The sequence below is a fragment of the Pelophylax lessonae genome (assembly GCF_965119305.1).
Source record: "Pelophylax lessonae genome assembly, chromosome: 5".
NCBI classification, from domain to species: domain Eukaryota; kingdom Metazoa; phylum Chordata; class Amphibia; order Anura; family Ranidae; genus Pelophylax; species Pelophylax lessonae.
Genome location: NC_138772.1, coordinates 27,152,614 through 27,179,713, shown reverse-complemented (window position 1 = coordinate 27,179,713; position 27,100 = coordinate 27,152,614). Strand labels below are relative to the sequence as shown.

The following is a 27,100-nucleotide window of genomic DNA, read 5'->3' as shown; positions in this document are numbered from 1 at the left end:
GGAGAGGAGAGGGGGGGAATGGAGGAGAGAGGGTGGATGGAGAGGAGGGGGGAGGAGAGGGGGTTGGATGGGGAGGAGGGGGTGGATGGAAAGGAGAGGGGGGTGGATGGAGAGGAGGGGGACGAGAGGGTGGTGGATGGGGAGGAGAGGGGGGAGAGGGGGTGTATGGAGAGGAGAAGGAGGTGGGTGGAGAGGAGGGGGGAGATGAGGGGGGTATATGGAGAGGAAGGGGGTGGATTGAGAGGAGGGGGGAGGCGGGGGGGTGGATGGAGAGGAGGAAGGGAGGAGAGGGGGGTGGGTGGAGAGGATCAGGAGGAGAGGGGGTGGATGGAGAAGATGGAGGTGGATGGAGAGGGGGGGGTGAAGGGGGAGGAGAGGGTGGTGGATGGAGAGGAGGGGGGCGGAGGGGGGTGGATTTAGAGGAGGGGGGAGGAGAGGGGGTGGATAGAGAGGAGGGGGGATGTATGGAGGAGAGGGTGGTGGATGGAGAGGAGGGGGGGAGGGGAGGGAGTGTATGGAGAGGAGGGGGGTGGATAGAGAGGAGGGGGGAGGGGAGGGAGTGTATGGAGAGGAGGGGGGAGGAGAGGGGGTGGATAGAGAGGAGGGGGGGAGGGAGTGTATGGAGAGGAGGGGGGAGGAGAGGGGGTGGATGGAGAGGAGGGGGGAGGAGAGGGGGTGGATAGAGAGGAGGGGGGTGTATGGAGGAGAGGGGGGTGGATGGAGAGGAGGGGGGGAGGGGAGGGAGTGTATGGAGAGGAGGGGGGAGGAGAGGAGGGGGGAGGAGAGGGGGTGGATAGAGAGGAGGGGGGGAGGGGAGGGAGTGTATGGAGAGGAGGGGGGAGGAGAGGGGGTGGATAGAGAGGAGGGGGGGGTGTATGGAGAGGAGGGGGGAGGAGAGGGGGTGGATGGAGAGGAGGGGGGAGGAGAGGGGGTGGATGGAGAGGAGGGGGGAGGAGAGGGGGTGGATGGAGAGGAGGGGGGAGGAGAGGGGGTGGATGGAGAGGAGGGGGGAGGAGAGGGGGTGGATAGAGAGAAGGGGGGTGTATTGAGGAGAGGGGGGTGGATGGAGAGGAGGGGGGGAGGGGAGGGAGTGTATGGAGAGGAGGGGGGAGGAGAGGGGGTGGATGGAGAGGAGGGGGGGAGGGAGTGTATGGAGAGGAGGGGGGAGGAGAGGGGGTGGATGGAGAGGAGGGGGAGGTGAGGGGGTGGATAGAGAGGAGGGGGGGAGGGGAGGGAGTGTATGGAGAGGAGGGGGGAGGAGAGGGGGTGGATGGAGAGGAGGGGGAGGTGAGGGGGGTGTATGGAGGAGAGGGGGGTGTATGGAGGAGAGGGGGGTGTATGGAGACAGGGTCAAAGCACCTATAATGTGTGCCTATCATGATGTTAATAATGATGATCACATTTCCCTGCATCATAGGCAACGGTCAGGGCATGGGGGCAAGGTATTGTGCCTGTACACTGTACCTTTTCTGGGACTGCAGTATCCCTTCTTGTGCTGGGTCTGTGTGTCACAGATGAAGACGTGGATGGATACTTGCTGCCTCTGCCTGATGCACTGATTGCTGCGAGCCTGTCACCAATCTTCTGCCGCTGATTCCTTCAGCTGGAGCCCGACCTCTCCTCAGCACTTACTCGCTGAAGGGGTAGGAAGTGAGAAAGCCGATATCACTCCACCGGCAACAGCAGCAGGGACTGGAAGCCGGGACTTCAAAGCGGCACCTGCGCTGGTTGTTGGGTAAGTCCGCCCGCCCGAAAAAGAAAAAAAAAGTCCCTCTATCTACAGTCTCTCCTGGACCCTCTGCATGAACTGCGTGCCTCCCTCCAGCCCAGGGAATATGACAATATCATATTGTACTTCATGCAGCTTGAAGCTGCCACTAATTAGCAGCCCTGCACAGAAGACAAACAGCGCCCCCAACTAATGTGCGCTCTAGGCAAGCGCCTAACTTGCCTATAGGTAGCGCCGGCCCTGCATAGGCGTGCGCACAGGGTGTGCTGGGTGTGCCTGGGCACACCCTAATCACTTAGGGCACATTAGCATTATCGCTCTGTTTGCCAGTGAGGAGATGGGAAAGATCTCCCTCGGACCTGCTCTGCCATAAGAGAAGTGCCACACACTTCTATTTCACTTTGCCAGCAGGGAGAGTAATGTATCGGGGCCATGTACATGTAGGCAAACACATGCATGTGTATTTAAACTTTGGGGTGCACACCCTAATGCAATAGGCTGCGCACACCTATGATGGTGGGGAGGGGGGTGGGATCAGTGGCGGCAATGGTGGGGAGAGGCAAGGGATCAGTGGCGGCAATGGTGGGGAGGGGGGTGTGATCAGAGGTGGTGATGGTGGTGAAGGGGGTGAGATTAGTGGCGGCGATGGTGAGGGGGGTGGGATCAGTGGCGGTGGTGAGGGGGGTGGATGGTGGGATCAATGGCGGTGGTGAGGGGGGGTGATGGTTGGGAGGGGGGTAGATCAGTGGCGGTGGTGAAGGGGCGATGGTGGAGAGGGATCAGTGTGGGCGATGGTGGGGAGGGGGGGTGGAGGAGGGGCGGGATTAGTGGTGGTGTCATCCTCCCCCACAACCACCTCTGTCTTACTGATCCCATCCCCCCACCACCGCAGATCTCATCCCTACACCCCCCCCCCCCAACACCTCTGTTGTAGATAGGGATGAGATCTGTGCCATGGGATCATTAAGAGGCAGCAAGGGTGGAGTTTGGGATCATCATTCTTCACTTACATAGCAGTCGGTCAGACGATTCCCCCTCAGCAACAAGTGAATCCACTCCAGCCAGGCAGGCACGCTTGTAGCAGTCTCTTCGCAGAGGGGAGAACTCCTCCCCCTGCACTCTATTGGTGTCAGCTGGTCAGCTGACTTTCTTCCAGCGTCCATCCCTGCCTCACTGCATCAGTCTTCTCTGTTCAGAGGGAGTGCTTGCTAACTGTGTGGGGGAGGTGCTTTTACTGTGGGAAAGCAGAGATCTGTGTTCCTGCTTTGCCTTGTCTTAGGCCGCTGTTCTGCCTGTCTCCCTAGCGATCGTGGGTGCCAGCTGACATCGACTCCACGGACCCACTGATTGGCTCTCGCTGAATCCAATCACAGCAGGAGCGGGTTGGTGGCGGCGCGTGTACATCCTAGACTCGGAAGTGCAGAATCATGCAGAGCATGGGTGTCCAACCTTTTGGCTTCTCTGGGCCACATTGAGTGCAGAGAAATTTTCTCGGGCCGCATATAAAATATATACTATAGTTAAGGTATATAAGTAATAAAACACCGCCGTGACTAATCCCCCCCCCCCCCGCGCTAATTTAACACAACTAGAGGATGATCAAATGAAATGAAATCAGTATACAGAAGTTTACTTCTTCTGAGAGATATTAATGGAACACTCTAACCACTATGACCGCTTCAGTGATTTGAAGTGGTGATGGTGGGAGGAGTCAGAAACACTGCACATGCTGGGATATTTACAGTTATGTGCTGGGGGATAGTTGCACCCAGAGGCGTAACTAGAACTTTCAGGGCCCAGGTGCAAGAAATCATGAAGGCCCAAAAAAAAAAAATAAAAAATAAAATCAAAGTTTTCATCATTTTATGCTAATTTCTATTCTGCTACATATTTTTGTTAAAAAAAAAAAAAAAATCGCAATAAGCGTATTTTAATTGGTTTGCGCAAAAGTTATCGCATCTACAAACTAGGGGAAAGATTTATGTTTTTTTTTTTTTTTTACTAGTAATGACGGCGATCAGCGATTTTTAGCGGGACTGCGACATTACGGCGGACAGATCGGACCTCTAATTGACATTTTTGACACTTTTGGGGGGACCAGTGACATTACTACAGTAATCAGTGCTAAAAATATGCACTGTCACTGTACTAATGACACTGGCAGGGAAGGGGTTAACCGAGGGGTGATCAAGGGGTTAAATGTAAGCCTAGGGGAGTGTTTCTATCTGTGGGGGAGAGGCTTTTGAAATGATCATAGAGACCTGTGATTCTATATAGAAGGATCACAGGAGCTCTGTGATCATTCCAGGGAGAAGAACGGTCAGCTGTCTTTACAACAGCAGACCGTTCTTCTCTCTTAGCGGGGACCTATCACGGGTGGTCAGCAGCAATCATGGCCACTGGCCCCGTGCATTGGCATCCCCGCTCGCCCCCCTAGCACCAGGCGAGTGACTGACATAATATTACGTCGGTTTGCGCAGGAGGGGCTGCCTGCCACAGTAAAACTGCGGTGGGCGGTCCATAAGTGGTTAATGTTATGTAATTTCTTTGATTTGCCTCCTCAGTATCGGTAAAATCTGACCTGGGGAATGGGACCAGTAATAGGGCTGGTGGGCAGAGGGGGGTATGGGATCAGTGGCAGGACTGGTGGGGAGGGCGGAATGGGACCAGTAATAGTGCTGGTGGGGAGAGGGGTGTATGGGATCAGTGGCAGGACTGGTGGGGAAGAGGGAATGGGACCAGTAATAGTGGCGGCGATGGTGGGGAGGGGGTGGGATCAGTGGTGGCAATGGTGGGGAGGGGGGGTGGGATCAGTGATGGTGGTGGGGGGGGGATCAGTGATGGTGGTGAGGGGTGGAGGGGGATCAGTGATGGTGGGGAGGGGGATCAGTGATGGTGGTGAGGGGGGATCAGTGATGGTGGTGAGGGGGGGATCAGTGGCGGCAATGGTGGGGGGGGGTGGTATCAGTGGCGGCGATGGTGGGGGGGTGGGATCAGTGGCGGTGATGGGCAGGGGGGGGATCAGTGATGGGGGGAGGGGGATCAGTAATGGTGGTGAGGGGGGGAGGGGGATCAGTGATGGTGGTGAGGGGGGGGATCAGTGATGGGGGAGGGGGGACCAGTGATGGTGGTGAGGGGGATCACTGATGGTGGGGAGGGGGGGATCGGTGATGGTGGTGTGGGGGGGGATCAGTGGTTAAGGAGGGGTGGGACAGTGTTGAGGGCTATTTTGAGGTTACTGGGTGGGCACTGGGGCAGGGTAAATGGGGGAGGGAGATAGATGGGATGATCATGTAGGGGTCAGCTGGGGATGTCAGGGTCTCTGAAATCAGATATGGCAGCTGCCAGCTCAGTTCCAGGTACTCACACGGCCTCCTCCAGTCCTAGGGGGGGTTGATGCTCATGTCCTGGGGTCAAGTACAGTTGCAGCCAGCCCAGCAGCCCGAGCCAGTCACATGTGTCCCGACTCCCTGGCGTGCCCTTCCTCTGCCTGGCCTGCCTCCGAGATTCGGGAGTTGTAGTTTGCTAGCTGCGCTGCTCTCCACTCACTGAAAGCTTGAGCGCGCATGGACGGACTACAACTCCCAGAATGCAATAGGCGGCCGCCGCAGCCCTGGCCTGACTTCATCCTTCCATTAAAAAAAATATAACAGCAGCGGGCAGCGGGCCGCATTGCCTGCGGTCCCGGGCCGCATGCAGCCCGCGGGCCACAGGTTGGACATTACTGATGTAGAGGTACGTGATTCTGTGCAGAGGAGCCGCCGCCCTGCTGTAAATGTACATGGGACAGTGGGCAACAGGTTAAAGTGGAAGAAAAATCAAACTATTCTTAAAAATATCCCTTTATCCAATCTATCATGCCTAATCTGTATAAAAGTAGGTTTCTACTTATCTATTTTTAATACACTCCGGTCTGGTCACATGATCCTGCAGCTTCACCTCTATAGTGGCTAGGAATTCTAGGAATAGTGACATTACCAACAGGCTTTTATAGCCCAGACGTTGTCAGCACTCCTTCCTCTCCCCTGCAGCAGTCACTCACTGATACAGGAGAGGAGCTGTGGGATCATGTGGCGGGATCTAAGCAAATTAAAAATGGGTTAGTACACACGTCTTTTTTTATACAGGTAAGGCAGGATAGGTAGGAAGAGGGGATGGGGACATTGTGTTAAAAAAAGTTAGGATTTGTTCCACTTTAATAACAGACCTCTTAACATTGTCTTAATCTAATATATCTCAAGATCAAATACAATAAAAAAAAATACATAAAAAAAGAAAAGAGATGGAGGACACTGAAAAAAATAAGATAGCGTGAAAGAAACTTTATTGGCTAGGTAAGGAAACACAGGCTACAGAATAATGCCCAAAGGGCCAAATATGTCCCTCATGTCCCAGTTTGGACATTAGGGTCTTAGACAATCATTAGCAGAGCAAGTTTGAAGAATCCCCTCTATTTCTGTTCCGATGACTTCTTACATTTGAGGTTTCTTATCTCTTTCTGATTATAGTCACCAGGACAAATATACAGTATAAGGCAAATTTCCCCAACGAGGACACAGACAGAAGTGGTTCCAACCTTCTATGCTCTATTCAAATCTATATGACTTTAACTAAATGCTTTTCCACAAAAATCACACAACCTTTACCCAAGATTCACACATTTTTCTAATTGGATTCTACTGGAAAAATGGGTGAATCCTGGGTAAAAGTTGGGTGACACTTTGGTGAAAACATTTATAAACCGCTCCCTACGTGTAATACACATTTTTTTAATTAAAAATTAGATTCTTGGGATATGTTTGTGAAGAGTTTCTTAAAACAGGATTACAAGGTTGTAGAATAGAAAGCATCCTCCTCTAGCTAGATAGGAAAACAGAAGTGTCTTCAAGATGGACATGAAATTTGATGATAAAATTTAGGACTCCTTCTGTCTTGGTCCTCTGAGGTTTACCAGCAGGCATACTTCTCCTTCTCCTTAGCTACAGGGTCACCATAGACCGCCACCTCACACAGGTGCAGTAATTCTTCGCGTCCCGGGATCACCACGCTGACGTATTGACCCTCCATCCCATTACAGCAGAAAGTTATTGTGGGATTAGTAACTTGGGTGACACTACCGCACCTGTGGATAACAAATAGAGACCAATACAATGATACAGAAATTACACTTGGAGGAGGTTTACTAATGGGGTCCAAAATGTTCATTATTTGTATTGTCACACCTATAGGACATTTAGGTTTCCCCAGAAGCAGGGGAAAAAACAATTCCCAGGTAGCAACCTCTACATCCAGCATTACAGGGGTGAAAAACAATGATTTTCACATCCTAGCAATAATGCAGGAAATGGGGAGTGAAAGTCCAATGGTTTTCATATCCTTGCAACAAAATAGTACATGGGGTTTTTTTTTTAGGTTTTGGGGGGGATCTAAATGGCCTAGAGGTATGACTATACTGATAATGAATGTTTTACAAAGCTGCACACTTTTTAACAGCTACTAAAGTCCATCGGCTGCATAGCTTATTCACTGGAAAAAGGGAACTTGGCCATTAAAAAAAGCACAAAATCATACAATAACTAGGCAATAGAGTTGGACAGAGTGGTTTCTGGGGGACTGACTTATTGTCCCTATTAAAACAAATCTTTTTAACTACTTACCCCGGTCTTTTCTTTTTTATCCTGATTCCCCTTGAGCCCCAAAACATTTCCTCTTTTTTATTGATGTCTCGGTTCTTCATGTTATATCGTGTTGGATTTATAGCCTACCCTAATTTTGTTGGGACAGATAGGGCTTTATATGGTATCAAACCTGAATACCTTTTTTATTACCTTGATTTTTTATTTTTGTTTTACAAACAATTTTTATTGACATATGAGAAAACAATGCAAATGATCCAAAGGGTCAGCAGCTTAAAAAAAATGCAAAAACAAAAGTAAGAAGCTTCCAAGAGAAACAATCGACTCCGAAAATGTTAACAGCCATATGGCTATATCTTCACAGAATAAGGAAGGAATATATATTACCTTGATTTTTATTGGGAAAAAATAATTGAACTACTTCCAGACCGCCCACTGTGTACTTACGTTGGTACTTTGACGTTACACAGCTGGCGATCTAGAATCTGATAAAAGTGGTCCCGGCGGCAGCTTCGCCACAGGATCACTTATATGGGCAGCGGGAGAGGTACCCCCCCCCCCACTCCCGCTGCTTTCCTGATGTTTTCCCTGCTTGCCAGAGTAGTCGGTAGTGGCAAAACCTATTAGATTCTGTGCACTGATGGGCAGGAAGTTGAGTCAGGGCCATCTTGCCGCATGGGCACACTAGGCAGTTGCCTGGGGGCCCCACTTACCCAGGGGGCCCCACCTGCCCAGCGACCCAGCCCCAACCAAGCATTAGTTATGACAGCCGTGTCCCACCTGATGGGTGACACCCAAAGCCAGCTGCCGGACTGCCTCTGCCACTCACTATCACTAGAGATGGGAGCAGGAGGCACTGTGGCAAAACGGGAGAGAGAGAAACAGCAGCGCTGAATAGACGGCGGGAGCTGCCAATGTTTACTTCCTAAGTAAACGAGCATGTGATTGGTTGCTAGGACCCCCTAGAAACCAATCACCTGCTGTTAACTTGGATAGGTAACTCCAGCAGCTCATGCTGTCTCATCAGGGCTGCTGTTTCGTTCTTCCTTAGTGCCTCCTGCTCCCTGCTCCACTCTCCCGTGTCTCCCGCTCTGCATGCACTTATAACTAAGGTAGGAAGGGGGAGAGCTGGGAGGAGCTGTGTAATGTAAAGGGGTCCATAGGTAGGTGGGGGGGGGGGGCTGTGTAATGTAAAGGGGTCCATGGGGGGCTGTGCAAGGTAAAGGGGTCAATGGGGGGGGCTGTGTAATGTAAAGGAGTCTATGGGGGGGGGCTGTGTAATGTAAAGGGATCCATGGGGGGCTGTGTAAAGTAAAAGGGGTCCATGGGGGGGCTGTGTAATGTAAAGGGGTCTATGGGGGCTGTGTAATGTAAAGGGGTCCATGGGGGGGCTGTGTAATGTAAAGGAGTCCATGGGGGGCTGTGTAATGTAAAGGAGTCCATGGGGGGCTGTGTAAAGTAAAGGGGTCCATGGGGGGCTGTGTAAAGTAAAGGGGTCCATGGGGGGGCTGTGTAAAGCAAAGGGGTCCATGGGGGCTGTGTAAAGTAAAGGGGTCTGTGGGGGGGCTGTGTAAAGTAAAGGGGTCCATGGGGGGCTGTGTAATAACAAATGAGCTTCACAGCACCATTGGGCAGCAGCGTTTGAACTGGCTTTCACTCATTGTGTATAGAAAATGAGATCCTGAAGACCAGTGACTTAAAGCCAATTATAAAAGAATTCTCTACACAGAAGTATGGAAAATGTAATACATAATTCATAGTGCTTTCCTACTTCTGCCATTTTAGTCTGTCACTTCTTGTTTTTCAAGCTCGTGTTATATTGTCCGAACGTTGTGTTAATGTTTAAATACTGATTTTTTTTGGAGGTACCAATAAATATCGTCTTATCGACAATTTGCATTTTTATTCTCGTTGGTGATTGTGTAGGCGGGGCCCCAGTGCACTGCATTACCCAGGGGCCTATAATGCCCTTAAGATTGCCCTCACTCGACTCTATGCCCCCGGAGGAGCGGAGAGCGACAAACGTCACTTCCACCCAACAGCCTTAAAGGGACAACTTTTTTTTTTTTATTATTAGCAAAAGTAAAATTACTTTTTTCTCTTTTAAGTTTAAATGAGAGATCTGAGGTCTTTTTGACCTCAGATCTCTCATTAAAGAGGAACTGCCATGCTTATTTCTATTACAAGGGCTGCTTACATTCCTTGTAATAGGAATAAAAGTGATCACATTTTTTTTTTTTAAAGGAACAGTATAAAAATAAAAAAGGAAAATAAATAAGAAATAAAAAAAAATGTAAGCGCCCCCTCAATCCGAGCTCGCACACAGAAGTGAACGTACACACAAGTCACACCCACATATGTAAGCGGTATTTAACCACTTCAGCCCCAGAAGGTTTTACCCCCTTAATGACCAGGAAGAAGAAGAAATGACACTTCGCTACAATGTAAAGTAGTGAGTGTACAGCTTGTATAACAGTGTAAATTTGCTAAATATCTCAACACGCAGCCATTAATGTTTAAACTGCTGGCAACAAAAGTGAGTACACCCCTAAGTGAAAATGTCCAAAATGGACCCAATTAGCCATTTTCCCTCCCTGGTGTCATGTGACTCTTTAGTGTTACAATGTCTCAGGTGTGAATGGGGGGCAGGTGTGTTTAATGTGGTGTTATCGCTCTCACTCTCTCATACTGGTCACTGGAAGTTCAACATGGCGCCTCATGGCAAAGAACTCTCTGAGGATCTGAAAAAAAGAATGTTGCTCTACATCAGGGGCGGAGAACCTTTTTTCTGCCAAGGGCCATTTGGATATCTATAACATCATTCGGGGGCCGAACAGAATAATCAACTTAAAAATTTGTAGTCGCCATTTATATGACGTCACACCACTTTTTATAGTTTTAATAACTAACTATCCAGTGTGTGCTAACACTATCGCCTCCCTGGCACTTACTATCCTCTGGGTTGGTCCTGACTGGGAAAGCAAAGCAGTCCTGAAATAAAATGCATGCCAGCCGTGTAAGTTTTTGTGTCATGGTAGATACAAAAACACAAGCTCACTGACACACACATGCTCACTACAGACAAGCTCATTGGCACACATTCAGCTCATTACACAGTCTGCAACTGCCCTCAACACAATCTGCAATCCCCACAATGTAATCTGCGATTCCCCAAAACACAATCGGCAGTCCCTCACCCCCCAAAAAGCACAATGCAATCCCTCATCCCCCCCCCCCCCCTCCAAAAAAAAAAAAAAAAAACCACAATGCAATCCCTCACCCCCCAAAAAACATAATCTACAATCCCCCAACCTCCCAAAACATAATCTGTAATCTCCCCCTAAAAAATCTGCAATCTGTATTCCCCCTCAATCCCCCAAAACACAATCTGTGATCACCCTGCCCACACAACACAGTCTGCAATCCCCCAATCCCCACAATATAATCAGACCGATCATGTGAAAGGGGCCTAATGCTGCTTTCACACAGATGCACTGCAGTTTACCTGCTGGCAGGTACTGCTGGTGGGTACTGCTTGTTGGTTCTGTTAGTGAGTGCAGCTGGCTGGTACTGCCGGTGGGTACTGCTGGCTCAGGCTGATACACTGCTGGCTGGTTCTGCTGTGGGTATGGCTGTGGGTACTGCTGGCTGGTACTGCTGGCTCAGGCTGATACTGCTGACTGGTACTGTGCTGTGAGTACTACTGGCTGGTACTGCTGTGGGCACTGCTGGCTGGTACTGATGTGGGTACTGCTGGCTCAGGCTGGTACACTGCTGACTGGTACTGCTGGCTGGTACTGCTGTGGGTACTGCTGGCTTGGGCTGGTACTGCTTGCTGGTACTGTGCTGCCGGTACTGCTGGCTGGTACTGCTATGGGTACTGCTGGCTCAAGCTGGTACTGCTGTGGGTACTGCTGGCTCAGGCTGGTACTGCTGGATGGTACTGCTATGGGTACTGCTGGCTCAGGCTGGTACTGCTGTGGGTACTTCTGTGGGTACTGCTGACTCAGGCTGGTACTGCTAGATGGTACTGCTGGTTCAGGCTAGTACTGCTGTGGGTACTGCTGGCTCAGGCTGGTACTGCTGGGGGGTAATGCCGTGGGTACTGCTGGCTCAGGCTGGTACTGCTGGGGGGTAATGCCCTGAGTACTGCTGGCTCAGGTTGGTACTGCTGGGTGGTAATGCCCTGAGAACTGCTGGCTCAGGCTGGTACTGCTGGGTGGTAATGTCCTGAGTACTGCTGGCTCAGGCTGGTACTGCTGGGTGGTAATGCTCTGGGTACTTCTGGCTCAGGCTGGTACTGCTGGGTGGTAATGCTCTGGGTACTGCTGGCTAAGGCTGGTACTGCTAGGTGGTAATGTTCTGGGTACTGCTGGTTCAGGCTGGTACTGCTGGGTGGTAATGCTCTGGGTACTGCTGGCTGGTACTGCTCTGGGTACTGCTGGCTGGTACTGCTGTGTTTACTGCTGGCTTGGGCTGGTACTGCTTGCTGGTACTGTGCTGTGGGTACTGCTGGCTGGTACTGCTATGGGTACTGCTGGCTCAGGCTGGTACTGCTGGATGGTACTGCTGTGGTAACTGCTTGCTCAGGCTGGTACTGCTGCTGGTACTGCTGGATGGTACTGCTGGCTCAGGCTGGTACTGCTGTGGGTACTTCTGTGAGTACTGCTGGCTCAGGTTGGTACTGCTGGATGGTACTGCTGTGGGTACTGCTGGCTAATGCTGGTACTGCTGTGGGTACTGCTGGCTCAGGTTGGTACTGCTGAGTGGTAATACCATGGGTACTGCAGGCTCAGGCTGGTACTGCTGGGTGGTAATGCTCTGGGTACTTCTGGCTCAGGCTGGTACTGCTGGGTGGTAATGCTCTGGGTACTGCTGGCTCAGGCTGGTACTGCTAGGTGGTAATGTTCTGGGTACTGCTGGTTCAGGCTGGTACTGCTGGGTGGTAATGCTCTGGGTACTGCTGGCTGGTACTGCTCTGGGTACTGCTGGCTGGTACTGCTGTGTTTACTGCTGGCTTGGGCTGGTACTGCTTGCTGGTACTGTGCTGTGGGTACTGCTGGCTGGTACTGCTATGGGTACTGCTGGCTCAGGCTGGTACTGCTGGATGGTACTGCTGTGGTAACTGCTTGCTCAGGCTGGTACTGCTGCTGGTACTGCTGGATGGTACTGCTGGCTCAGGCTGGTACTGCTGTGGGTACTTCTGTGAGTACTGCTGGCTCAGGTTGGTACTGCTGGATGGTACTGCTGTGGGTACTGCTGGCTAAGGCTGGTACTGCTGTGGGTACTGCTGGCTCAGGTTGGTACTGCTGAGTGGTAATACCATGGGTACTGCAGGCTCAGGCTGGTACTGCTGGGTGGTAATGTCGTGGGTGCTGTTGGCTCAGGCTGGTACTGCTGGGTGGTAATGCCCTGAGAACTGCTGGCTCAGGCTGGTACTGCTGGGTGGTAATGCTCTGGGTACTGCTAGCTCAGGCTGGTACTGCTGGGTGGTAATGCACTGGGTACTGCTGGCTCAGGCTGATACTGCTGGGTGGTAATGTTCTGGGTACTGCTGGCTCAGGCTGATACTGCTGGGTGGTAATGTTCTGGGTACTGCTGGCTCAGGCTGGTACTGCTGGGTGGTAATGCTCTGGGTACTGCTGGGTGGTAATGCTCTGGGTACTGCTGGCTCAGGCTGGTACTGCTGGGTAATTCTCTGTGGTACTGCTCTGGTTTGTGGCCATCATTATTTTCCAGCACTGCCTTAACCCTCTTGGGTATGGAGATCACCAGAGCTTCTTCCACTCCTCCATGATGACATCACAAAGCTGGTGGATCTTAGAGAACTTGCGCTCCTCCACCTTCTGTTTGAGGATGCCCCACAGATACTCAATAGGGTTTAGGTCTCTAGATATGCTTGGCCAGTCCATCACCTTTACCCTCAGCTTCTTTAGCAAGGCAGTGGTTGTCTTGGAGGTGTGTTGGGGGTCGTTATCATGTTATAATACTGCCCTGCGGCTCAGTCTCTGAAGGGAGGGGATCATGCTCTGCTTCAGTATGTCACAGTACATGTTGGCATTCATTGTTCCCTCAATGTACTGTAGCTCCCCAGTGCCAGCAGCACTCATGCAGCCTCAGACCATGACACTCCTACCACAATGCTTGACTGTAGGCAATACACACTTGTCTTTGTACTCCTCACCTGGTAGCTGCCACACACACTTGACACCATCTGAACCAAAAAGGTTTATCTTGGTCTCATCAGACCACAGGACATGGTTCCAGTTACTCACGTTCTTAGTCTGCTTGTCTTCAGCTAACTGTTTGTGGGCTTTCTTGTGCATCATCTTTAGAAGAGGCTTCCTTCTGGGACAACAGCCATGCAGACTGATTTGATCCAGTGTGCGGCATATGGTCTGAGCACTGACAGGCTGCCCCCCCCCCAACCCCCACACCCCTTCCACTTCTGCAGCAATGCTGGCAGCACTCATGTGTCTATTTTGCAAAGACAACCTCTGGATATGATGCTGAGCACGTGCACTCAACTTCTTTGGTTGACCATGGCGAGGCCTGTTCTGAGTGGAACCTGTCCTGTTAAACCGCTGTATGGTCTTGGCCACCGTGCTGCAGTGCAGTTTCAGGGTCTTGGCAATAATCGTATAGCCTAGGCCATCTTTGTGTAGAGCAACAATTCTTTTTTTCAGATCCTCAGAGAGTTCTTTGCCATGAGGTGCCATGTTGAACTTCCAGTGACCAGTATTAGAGAGTGAGAGCGATAACACCAAATTTAACACATCTGCTCCCCATTCACACCTGAGACCTTGTAACACTAACGAATCACATGACACTAGAAGGGAAAATGGCTAATTGAGCCCAATTTGGACATTTTAACTTAGGGGTGTACTCACTTTTGTTGCCAGAGGTTTAAACCTTAACTACTGTGTGTTGAGTTATTTTGAGAGGACAGCAAAATTATACTGTTGTACAAGCTGTACACTCACTACTTTACATTGTAGCAAAGTGTCATTTCTTTAGTGTTCTCACATGAAAAGAAATAATAAAATATTTACAAAAATGTGAGGGGTGTACTCACTTTTGTGAGATACTGTGTGTGTGTGTATATAGACACAATCTAGTCATGCAATAATGTCTCTTATTTAGGGTTCAGGGTGGTGCTTAGGGTCTGTGTCATCAGGCTTTTGTCTCATACAAGTCTATGAGAATGCAAACCCCTCTTGAAGCAGGTTATTGCAGATCAGCAGAAGGTAAAATTCTAATTATCTCAGAAGCCTTTCAAACTGAAGCAATCTACACAAGCCCAAAGCCCATTGACGTAGCTCCTTACGGTGTCCTGTCCCTGTGGTACTTACACTGGGTTGTTATTGTCTGGAGAATTTCCAATTCGGACCTCAAGACCTCTCATCCGCTCCAAACAGCAATCCGACCGGCCAGTAACTACAACGACATTCACTTTGTATTTCTGTTTCAGATCTAACTTCCACCATGGTGACAGGTCTGCATTAGTGTGGGTACAGAAGCCTTTATACCAGTCGGTTTCGTTCACACCATCAATGGCCTTGCTAGCGTAACCAATAGGCTCGAGCGGATAATCAGAACTCTGCGAGGCTTCCCCGCTTCTGGCGATATTTGTGGCTGAAGAAAGAAAAACAAAACACACTCAGTGATTGTAACGGATCTTAGTACCCCAGGTGGGCACATCCGCTGGACCTGTGTCTCCTGTCCTCCAAATGCACCCACAGACTGCGGAGAAGCCATACCCAGCCCTTAACCCCTCAATCACGAGACAATCCACACAGGTGTTGAGGGTTAAACATGCAGAGCTTAAACTGTTTATTAAATTCCAAGACATACCGTTTTACACACAGTTAGGGACACTCCCCTTAGCCTGGCCAAAGGGGGGAAGGGGACAAGGAACAACCAATGGGAACTGAACATTTGTACATTGAAACAGGCTACAGATAACCAGGGCCGCCATCAGGGGGGTACAGCCCATACACTTGTAAGGGGCCTGAGCACCTGGACGGGCCCGGCGAGGATGGGAAAAGGCGGGGGTGGGTGCAGAGGAGCTCCCTGACTGCGCTGGCTTTCTGAGTCGGCAGCTGCTGCGTCTCTGTGTCATTGAGCTCACATCGGGCTCTTTGCTGCCACCTCTGGCTACTTCCTGCATTTGCACTCCTCGTGTGTGCTGCCTGTACTGTATCCCGGTGTTCCGTGAAAAAAACATACCCTTAAAAATTCCATACCCTCCTCACTTCCGGTGCACCTACGTCAGCACCTACGTCAGTGAACAGCTGAGGAGCTTACTAGTGCGCATGCTCGGAGGGTAGGGAATGTGCACGGCAGTGTGTGTAACGTTACACCGCCTCAGCTGTTGCGGCGGTTACATTAAAACATCTCCGCTGCAACATGAATCATCTCCGCTCCTACCCCTGTCACTTCCCTGATCTTGGCTACTAAATGTAAAAGCAGATCACGGAGCCGAGATCTCCGTGATTTAGATTTCATACACCCGCCGCCGCTTTTACATTTACTAGCCGAGATCAGGGAAGTGACAGGGGTAGGAGCGGAGATGATTCATGTTGCAGCCGAGATGTTTTAATGTAACCGCCGCAACAGCTGATGCGGTGTAACATTACACACACTGCCGTCAAAATTCCATACCCTCCGAGCATGCGCACTAGTAAGCTCCTCAGCTGTTCAATGACGTATCCGGAGCTGTGAGCATGCGCACTGCTACACTGCTCAGCTGTTCCATTACGTGTCTGACAGTAAGTGACGTGGGTATGGAATTTTCACGAGGTATGCTTTTCTAACGTTACACCGGACTTCAGCTCCTCTCTGTCACAGGCAGATGGGGAAACAAGTGCGGGGGATGGGAAGACCACCTTACAAGTAAGGGCTGTTGTACAACTGAAGGGGGGGGGGGTGGTTGTGTACATGTGTGTGTGTGTGTATATGTGTGTGTACATGTCTGTGTGTGTGTGTACATGTGTCTGTGTGTGTGTATACATGTCTGTGTGTGTACATGTCTGTGTGTGTTCATGTCTGAGTGTACATGTGTGTGTGTGTGTGTGTACATGTCTGTGTGTGTGTATATATCTGTGAGTGTACATGTGTGTGTGTGTACACATGACTGTGTGTGCGTACATGTCTGTGTGTGTCTGTACATGTGTGTGTGAAATATATACAGGTGTATATATACCGGGGGGCTGAGTGCGTACACGTGTGAGGGGGCCTGAGTGCGTACACGTGTGAGGGGTGCTGAGTGCGTACACGTGTGAGGGGGGGCTGAGTGCGTACACGTGTGAGGGGGGCTGAGTGCGTACACGTGTGAGGGGGGCTGAGTGCGTACACGTGTGAGGGGGGCTGAGTGCGTACACGTGTGAGGGGGGCTGAGTGCGTACACGTGTGAGGGGGGGCTGAGTGCGTACACATGTGAGGGGGGGCTGAGTGCGTACACGTGTGAGGGGGGGCTGAGTGCGTACACGTGTGAGGGGGGCTGAGTGCGTACACGTGTGAGGGGGGCTGAGTGCGTACAGCTGCTGAATTGGGATCTTTTTGGACAAAATATAATTCCTTACTGTTAAATCTTGATAGCACTGATGACTTGGAATATCATTTTCATATATTACGTTGTAAGAGTGTTAAAATAAAAGTGTGCACTGAAGGGCTCACTGTTATGGCTAGTGGGTGGATTTGGTGGGATGGCCCATGGGCAGGCCCTGCTGAATGTTGGTGATCAGGCCCAGGGGGGGGGGGGGTTAGGCCTAAAGCTGTGTATGGGGCCCCACAATTTCTGATGGCTGCCCTGCAGATAACCTAATGAGATTATGGTAAACAGGCAGTCTCTCAATACACACCCCCTGCGGAGAGATGTCTCCAGTCCAGACCATTGTCTATGTGTCATGAATCCACACAATTAGACACAGAAACAGGAGGGGGGAGGGATGGGGGAAGAAGGGCTGTAGCATTACATTACATTACATTAACTCACTGCCAGCATGTCCCCAGGTCTCCAGTATCTTCTGGCACATAGTCTGTCGGTAGGAGGCTTGCGCACAGTCCCCTCCAAAACACACAGTGACAGTGGGTTCTGTCACAGTGATTATACATCTTGTACAAAGTATTTCCATTGTTCTAAAGGGGCCGGCCCTTCACCAAGAAAATAACGGTAAACTGCAATGAGGTCAAAAATTTGACTGAGACTGTTGGGTTGATTTACTAAAGGCAAATATACTGTGCACTGCAAGTGCATTTACTCTAAATCTGAGGGGAAGCTCTGATGAATTCTATCATCCAACAATGTACAAGCAGAAATGCTGTTTTTTTTATTTTCCTTGCATGTGATTGGGTCCTCTTTGCAAAGTAAAGCTTTACCTCCAGGGCTTTTTTCTCAGAGAATAGTTGCAGGAACTCCTCCCTTCTGAGTCATCCCTTGACTCCGCACCCTACCCACCTCCAAGCACTGTCCCTTGGTTCCACCTCTTACCCACCTCCCAGTACTGCCCCTTTTAGAGAATACAGAACCAAGTATCATTTTGTGGTTTATTTTGTATGGAATTTATTCATGATAACAAGAAAGGCAGTAAAATAGATCTAGCAACAGTGGACACCAGTGGCGGCCGCTCATGAGGGGTACAGGGGCACCGCCCCCCTAATCCATGCACCTGGCCCCTAATCTCCATGCAGGGTGCCAAATGCATGGATTGCAATGTTTTTTTTTTTTTTTTCAAGCACATGATTAGAGCCTGAGGCTCTAATTAGCTTCAAAAAGGGTAGGCTCTGGGCACGGAGGACTGCGCTCCAAGCCCACCCAATTGTGTGACAGCAAATTAATATTTGCTAATGTCTTTCTGCTTCTCCTCCTGGCCAGTCAGGAAGTGGATTCTGAGACCCGATTGGCTGGGAGTCCTTAGACCTGATTGGTCGAGGGGAAAAGCGGCCGCTGGGACTCAGGAGGAGATGCTGGGGCCGAACCCATGACCTGAACGGGATAAGTTCGGGGCTCGTGGGCAGCCTGGCGGGTGACGGGCGAATGAAGCGGCGATCGAGCGGACGATCGATCAAGGGGGGTGGGGGGAGTAAGGGGGCCAGGTTTGTTTGCGGCCCCTCAAAAAAATTGAGCACCAGCCACCACTAATGGATACCCCAGAGACAATAGATCCACCCAAGCAACAATGGATTCAGCCAGCATCAATAGACCCTCCAGCAGCCAGCAACATTAGACCCCTCCCTTAACAGTAGATCCCTCCAAGCAACGATTAACCTCCTGCAACATGGGACCCACCCCAGCAACAATAGACCCCCCTTTTTTTTAATTCCTTGGATTTTCCTGTTTCCTTTTTGTTTTTTTTTTGTTTTTTTCTTCCTTTCCACTCCCACTCTCCGCCTTTTGCAGTTGTTATGCAGCTTTTGGTGGGACAGGAGCCTTGTCGCCACCCCTGTTCCGCGTGGAGGGCGTGGAGGTGGAGCTCTCAATGGGTGGCCATTTCTCTCCCCCATATATACATGGGGGAGAGATGGAGTGAGTCCTAGGGGACACCTCCACCATCTCCCCGCCGGATAGGCTGTAATTGCTGTGATCGGATCAGCATCCCCAGGAGCTGGAACTCTATGACAGGAAGGTTTTAGTAACTAATTTGAATATTGGAACACCCTCAGTTTTGTTTGGTTTGAATACTCATGTTTTTCTCTTGCTGTTTACATTTTTAAGGAAACATATGCAATGCTAGTTCCGGTTAGAACAACTCCATTTTTTTGTGCTATTCTGCAAGCCCCCTCTCAGGAGACTCTGTGGTGCCCTTTATTCTTGCTTTTTTAACCACTTGCTTACAGTGCACTTTCACCCCCTTCCTGCCCAGGCCAATTTTCAGCTTTCAGCACTGTCACACTTTGAATGACAATTGCGCGGTCATGCTACACTGTACCCATATGAAATTTTTATCATTTTTTTTCACACAAATAGAGCTTTCTTTGGTGGGTTTTTTATTTCTTACAAAAAGAAAAAAAGACAGAAAATTTTGAAGAAAAAAAAGTTTTTCTTATTTTCTGTGAGTAAAATTTGAAAATAAATACATTTCCTGACAGACTCCATGGCAGCACACATATGGGAAGGCTCAGCCTCCTCTCCTACCCTATAGGACCCCACTCCCATAAATCTTTGCTCCATACCAGGAGCCGTGTTCCTTTTTTGTCCTCCTCCTGCAAGAAGGAAGTCTTACCTTATAGGATGTCTATCGGTTTCAGGCGATCTGGTGGCGTGTGGACCTTTCCTGCTGTCGTATGCCTCCTGTTTTATGTCCAGCAATCTCGATATTTATCGGGTGGACCCGGGCAATATTGTCTTAAATGCTGAAGATGCCGTAAATCCTGCATGAGAGGTGGGCTGCATTGTTGGCCAATACGTCCTTGCTATTGAGCGGATAGGCCCTGATGCCCTGTGACACACGCATGAATTTATCCAGGCCTGAGACTGTTCAGTTATCATCATGGTGGTAAAGTATAAAACTTTCTTTAAATTCATTGTATTTCCTGTTTGTGTGGCTGGAGCGCTCCTGCGTTCCAGATCGTCGCTTAGGCTCCTCCCCCTGCCTCACCAAACCTTTGATTGGTCGTTCAGGATGAGGCTTGGCTCTGGTTTCATCTGCGCATGCGCGCGCATCGCTCCCGATCTCCTATGACGTTATTGCGTCATTTGGGGCGTGGCCTTGCGCGGCTCGGGAGATTTAAGCAGCTGTCAAACCTGTTTTCAATGGGATGTCTGCGGGCGTTGCGGTGGCTTCCCCGTGCTGTTTCTCTGCTCTTCAGCGGTGGGTAATGCTTTGAACCAGAGGCCATTTGGGGTAAAGGGGATGGTGTGGAGAGGAAAGTCAGTACATGTATGCCTACTTTCTTCCTGTGCAGGCTTTTGCTTCTATCTGCAATGGATGCTTCACCACCCCCCGGTGGCCAGTTCCTGCACAACAGGTAAGCTAGTTACCTTAACCCTTACCTGCTTGCGTTGGCTGGTGGTGTGTGGAGCCTAAGTGTGTCTTTTTTTTTTCTCTATTCAGCCCTTTTAGGTCTGACCAACGGCCCATTTCTGGATCAAAGGATCGTTCTCCTTCAGTCCACCGGCACTCTTCATCAAAGTCTGGTCGTAGGTCTAGTTCCAGGTCTAAACGACATGAAGACACTACCAGTTCGGTCGCACAGCGACAATCCCGCCATTCTGACCGCAGTTCAGGGAAATCATGCTGGGACTGTCGAGCCCGTGTCCTTGAGGATAGATCCTTATGTGATACCTGTTATTCCAGGGCACTAAGGGAGAAGCAAGACACTGTGCAACCAGTGGAGTCTATGGTCAGGCGGATCGTACAGGAATCCCTCAGAGACTGGGATCCTGGCAGGCTGTCTGGTCACTCTTCAGAGGCTCCTGGATTCCTCCCGAGGGATGATTTGGAGCCAGGTACTTTGCAACCAAGTCGTTTGTCTGAAGATTCTACAGACAGCGAGGATGATTTGGGAGACCAGAATGTAGGTTTTGAACTTGCTATGGTCCCTCCGCTAGTTAAAGCGGTTAAGGAGGCATTAAAATGGGAAGAACCAGCTGAATCCCCAGCTAAACAAAAGAAATATTTCAAACATCTCAAGAAAGAGCGTTCCCATTTTCCCCTTCTAGGGGAGTTGGGAGAAATTATTACAGATGAGTGGCAGGGAGTTGAAAAGAGAAATTCTTTGTCATCCAAGGTCTCCAGGATGTATCCCTTTAAGAATGATAAAGTGAAACATCTAGATTCCGCTCCCACGGTGGATGCGGCCTTGATGAGGTTGGTGAAACACGTGACCTTGCCATTAGAAGACTCAGTCTCCTTCAAAGACGCTCTTGACAAGCGGATCGACACAGATCTTAAAAAGATTTATCTCTCCGCAGGTATGGCATGTAAGCCGGCCCTGGCTTTGGCAGCCACATCCAAGGCAATGGAAGCCTGGGTGGACAGCGTGGAGGCTACACTTCAGAGTGTCTCCGAAGAAGTGGCCAGGAGCTCGGCCATTCAAGAGTTGAGGCTGGCAACGGCTTTCTTGGGTGAGGCATCCATTGATATCATCCGCTTGGCGGCGCGGGTCATGCTGTCCTCTGTCACGGCCAAACGCGCCCTGTGGTTGCGCCCCTGGTTGGCTGACCCTGCCTCTAAACAGGCTTGGTGCAGGATCCCCTTTGAGGGTTTCTCTCTCTTTGGTAATAAACTGGACAGTGCTATTACCCGTGCCACTGGTGGTAAATCGGGGTTCCTTCCCCAGGATCGCCGGTTGATAGACCAGAGAAGACCTCAAAACAGGCAAAATCCTGATCGTGCCAGAGAGGCTCGTTTTTACAAGCCTGGCCGTGAGTTCAGGAAGATTTGGAAGCGCCTTCAGTCTACAGGGCAAAAGTTCTCCAAAGGAAAGTCTTCTGGAAGCCGAGAGACAGCTAAGTCTTTTTGATATCGAGCCTGTCCAGACAGTGCGGGTAGGCGCACGCTTACTTCAATTTGCGCACGTCTGGGCAGCCTCGGTCGAAGATCAGTGGACTGTCAGAACCGTATCACACGGGCATGTGTGGATCTTCGACAAAAGTCCCATTCTTCGCTTCATTCCTACGGCCTTACCCCGTTCAGAAGAAAAGTAGTTGATTCTTCTATCATTTGTAGAATCCCTGGTTGCCCAGGGTGCGGCAGTACCTGTCCCAACCGAGCAAAGGTTCCAAGGCATCTATTCTCCGCTCTTCATGGTCTTGAAGAAAAGCGACTCTTGGAGGCCGGTTATAGACCTAACACACCTAAACACCTTCATCAAGAAAGAGAGGTTCAGGATGGAGACACTTTTTACAATTCGTCAAGTGGTGCAGCCAGAGGATTGGATGAGATCCATAGACTTGAAAGATGCCTACTTTCACGTCCCAGTCGCAACAGAAATGCAGAAATTTCTTCGATTCACAGTGGGTCAGGTGCATCTTCAGTTTACCTGTCTCCCTTTCGGGCTTACCACATCACCTCGAATCTTTTCAAAGATCTTACTGGCTGTAGTAGCCCTGATCAGAGCAAAAGGGATTCGTCTTTACCATTACTTGGACGACTTGCTCCTTCTGTCAAAACACCAAGATCAAATCCTGCTTCACAGATCTCAAGTAATTTCCACCCTTCAAGAGTTTGGGTGGCTCCTGAATTTGGAAAAAAGCCATCTGGAACCCACAAAGTGATTGGTCTTCCTAGGGGCCCTCTTCAACACTTCCAGAGGCACTATCTCCCTTCCATTAGAGAAGATTCCGATAATTTGCAGCAGGATTCGTCCGGCATTATCAGCCTCTCATCTCCGGGCATCCCAGTGCATGAAGATAATTGGGACCATGGTCTCCACGGCTCCCATGGTGAAGTGGGCACAGTGGAGGATGAGGCCTTTTCAGATGGGGTTTCTCCAACAGTGGAGTTTCGAGAATCCGGAAGTCCTCATTCGGATAACAACATCCATGAGGGAAAGCTTAACCTGGTGGCTTCAGTGGGAAAATCTCTTAAAATGCCATTCAATTATTCCAGCGTCCTGGTTGGTCGTGACTTCGGACGCCAGCAGGACGGGATGGGGAGTGCACTGCCTGTCGGAGGTGGCCCAGGGCAGCTGGGATTTCCCTGCCCGCGGGGTGGTCTCGAATGTGCTGGAGCTTCGGGCAGCGCTCTGTGCTCTCCAGGCCTTTCAGCATCTGGCGACTGATGCCTCGGTCCTCCTAAGACTGGACAATACGACAGCCGTCGCCTACATCAAGAGACAAGGGGGCACCTGCAGTTCTTCTCTTCTGAAAGAAGTGAAACCGATTATGGATTGGGCTCAAAGACATCTGTCCAACTTGTCGGCCGCCTATCTTTCGGGTGCCCAGAACGTCCAGGCAGACTTCCTTTCGAGGTCTGTTCTGGACAACAACGAGTGGTCACTCCATCCAGAGACCTTCAAATGGATCATGTCTCTAGGTTGCCGTCCAGAGGTGGATCTATTCGCATCTCCAAGCAATGCCAAACTGGAGAGATTGGGGAAGAAGGGCTGTAGCATTACATTACATTACATTAACTCACTGCCAGCATGTCCCCAGGTCTCCAGTATCTTCTGGCACATAGTCTGTCGGTAGGAGGCTTGCGCACAGTCCCCTCCAAAACACACAGTGACAGTGGGTTCTGTCACAGTGATTATACATCTTGTACAAAGTATTTCCATTGTTCTAAAGGGGCCGGCCCTTCACCAAGAAAATAACGGTAAACTGCAATGAGGTCAAAAATTTGACTGAGACTGTTGGGTTGATTTACTAAAGGCAAATATACTGTGCACTGCAAGTGCATTTACTCTAAATCTGAGGGGAAGCTCTGATGAATTCTATCATCCAACAATGTACAAGCAGAAATGCTGTTTTTTTTATTTTCCTTGCATGTGATTGGGTCCTCTTTGCAAAGTAAAGCTTTACCTCCAGGGCTTTTTTCTCAGAGAATAGTTGCAGGAACTCCTCCCTTCTGAGTCATCCCTTGACTCCGCACCCTACCCACCTCCAAGCACTGTCCCTTGGTTCCACCTCTTACCCACCTCCCAGTACTGCCCCTTTTAGAGAATACAGAACCAAGTATCATTTTGTGGTTTATTTTGTATGGAATTTATTCATGATAACAAGAAAGGCAGTAAAATAGATCTAGCAACAGTGGACACCAGTGGCGGCCGCTCATGAGGGGTACAGGGGCACCGCCCCCCTAATCCATGCACCTGGCCCCTAATCTCCATGCAGGGTGCCAAATGCATGGATTGCAATGTTTTTTTTTTTTTTTCAAGCACATGATTAGAGCCTGAGGCTCTAATTAGCTTCAAAAAGGGTAGGCTCTGGGCACGGAGGACTGCGCTCCAAGCCCACCCAATTGTGTGACAGCAAATTAATATTTGCTAATGTCTTTCTGCTTCTCCTCCTGGCCAGTCAGGAAGTGGATTCTGAGACCCGATTGGCTGGGAGTCCTTAGACCTGATTGGTCGAGGGGAAAAGCGGCCGCTGGGACTCAGGAGGAGATGCTGGGGCCGAACCCATGACCTGAACGGGATAAGTTCGGGGCTCGTGGGCAGCCTGGCGGGTGACGGGCGAATGAAGCGGCGATCGAGCGGACGATCGATCAAGGGGGGTGGGGGGAGTAAGGGGGCCAGGTTTGTTTGCGGCCCCTCAAAAAAATTGAGCACCAGCCACCACTAATGGATACCCCAGAGACAATAGATCCACCCAAGCAACAATGGATTCAGCCAGCATCAATAGACCCTCCAGCAGCCAGCAACATTAGACCCCTCCCTTAACAGTAGATCCCTCCAAGCAACGATTAACCTCCTGCAACATGGGACCCACCCCAGCAACAATAGACCCCCCTTTTTCTTAATTCCTTGGATTTTCCTGTTTCCTTTTTGTTTTTTTTTTGTTTTTTTCTTCCTTTCCACTCCCACTCTCCGCCTTTTGCAGTTGTTATGCAGCTTTTGGTGGGACAGGAGCCTTGTCGCCACCCCTGTTCCGCGTGGAGGGCGTGGAGGTGGAGCTCTCAATGGGTGGCCATTTCTCTCCCCCATATATACATGGGGGAGAGATGGAGTGAGTCCTAGGGGACACCTCCACCATCTCCCCGCCGGATAGGCTGTAATTGCTGTGATCGGATCAGCATCCCCAGGAGCTGGAACTCTATGACAGGAAGGTTTTAGTAACTAATTTGAATATTGGAACACCCTCAGTTTTGTTTGGTTTGAATACTCATGTTTTTCTCTTGCTGTTTACATTTTTAAGGAAACATATGCAATGCTAGTTCCGGTTAGAACAACTCCATTTTTTTGTGCTATTCTGCAAGCCCCCTCTCAGGAGACTCTGTGGTGCCCTTTATTCTTGCTTTTTTAACCACTTGCTTACAGTGCACTTTCACCCCCTTCCTGCCCAGGCCAATTTTCAGCTTTCAGCACTGTCACACTTTGAATGACAATTGCGCGGTCATGCTACACTGTACCCATATGAAATTTTTATCATTTTTTTTCACACAAATAGAGCTTTCTTTGGTGGGTTTTTTATTTCTTACAAAAAGAAAAAAAGACAGAAAATTTTGAAGAAAAAAAAGTTTTTCTTATTTTCTGTGAGTAAAATTTGAAAATAAATACATTTCCTGACAGACTCCATGGCAGCACACATATGGGAAGGCTCAGCCTCCTCTCCTACCCTATAGGACCCCACTCCCATAAATCTTTGCTCCATACCAGGAGCCGTGTTCCTTTTTTGTCCTCCTCCTGCAAGAAGGAAGTCTTACCTTATAGGATGTCTATCGGTTTCAGGCGATCTGGTGGCGTGTGGACCTTTCCTGCTGTCGTATGCCTCCTGTTTTATGTCCAGCAATCTCGATATTTATCGGGTGGACCCGGGCAATATTGTCTTAAATGCTGAAGATGCCGTAAATCCTGCATGAGAGGTGGGCTGCATTGTTGGCCAATACGTCCTTGCTATTGAGCGGATAGGCCCTGATGCCCTGTGACACACGCATGAATTTATCCAGGCCTGAGACTGTTCAGTTATCATCATGGTGGTAAAGTATAAAACTTTCTTTAAATTCATTGTATTTCCTGTTTGTGTGGCTGGAGCGCTCCTGCGTTCCAGATCGTCGCTTAGGCTCCTCCCCCTGCCTCACCAAACCTTTGATTGGTCGTTCAGGATGAGGCTTGGCTCTGGTTTCATCTGCGCATGCGCGCGCATCGCTCCCGATCTCCTATGACGTTATTGCGTCATTTGGGGCGTGGCCTTGCGCGGCTCGGGAGATTTAAGCAGCTGTCAAACCTGTTTTCAATGGGATGTCTGCGGGCGTTGCGGTGGCTTCCCCGTGCTGTTTCTCTGCTCTTCAGCGGTGGGTAATGCTTTGAACCAGAGGCCATTTGGGGTAAAGGGGATGGTGTGGAGAGGAAAGTCAGTACATGTATGCCTACTTTCTTCCTGTGCAGGCTTTTGCTTCTATCTGCAATGGATGCTTCACCACCCCCCGGTGGCCAGTTCCTGCACAACAGGTAAGCTAGTTACCTTAACCCTTACCTGCTTGCGTTGGCTGGTGGTGTGTGGAGCCTAAGTGTGTCTTTTTTTTTTCTCTATTCAGCCCTTTTAGGTCTGACCAACGGCCCATTTCTGGATCAAAGGATCGTTCTCCTTCAGTCCACCGGCACTCTTCATCAAAGTCTGGTCGTAGGTCTAGTTCCAGGTCTAAACGACATGAAGACACTACCAGTTCGGTCGCACAGCGACAATCCCGCCATTCTGACCGCAGTTCAGGGAAATCATGCTGGGACTGTCGAGCCCGTGTCCTTGAGGATAGATCCTTATGTGATACCTGTTATTCCAGGGCACTAAGGGAGAAGCAAGACACTGTGCAACCAGTGGAGTCTATGGTCAGGCGGATCGTACAGGAATCCCTCAGAGACTGGGATCCTGGCAGGCTGTCTGGTCACTCTTCAGAGGCTCCTGGATTCCTCCCGAGGGATGATTTGGAGCCAGGTACTTTGCAACCAAGTCGTTTGTCTGAAGATTCTACAGACAGCGAGGATGATTTGGGAGACCAGAATGTAGGTTTTGAACTTGCTATGGTCCCTCCGCTAGTTAAAGCGGTTAAGGAGGCATTAAAATGGGAAGAACCAGCTGAATCCCCAGCTAAACAAAAGAAATATTTCAAACATCTCAAGAAAGAGCGTTCCCATT

The 27,100-nt window shown here is 50.0% G+C and overlaps 1 protein-coding gene across 1 annotated transcript in view; it reads right to left on the bottom strand.

The window, feature by feature from the left end:
* Positions 1–6,676: 6,676 nt before the first annotated feature.
* LOC309555558 (fucolectin-like) overlaps positions 6,677–27,100 on the bottom strand; it is a gene marked incomplete at both ends in the record, with an annotated part of 39,175 nt that continues 18,751 nt past the window's right edge. Inside the window, 2 exons of the mRNA XM_082257621.1 lie at positions 6,677–6,851; positions 14,718–15,000. Of these exons, the coding sequence (XP_082113747.1) occupies positions 6,677–6,851; positions 14,718–15,000 (458 nt within the window). The remainder of the gene's footprint in view (positions 6,852–14,717; positions 15,001–27,100) is intronic.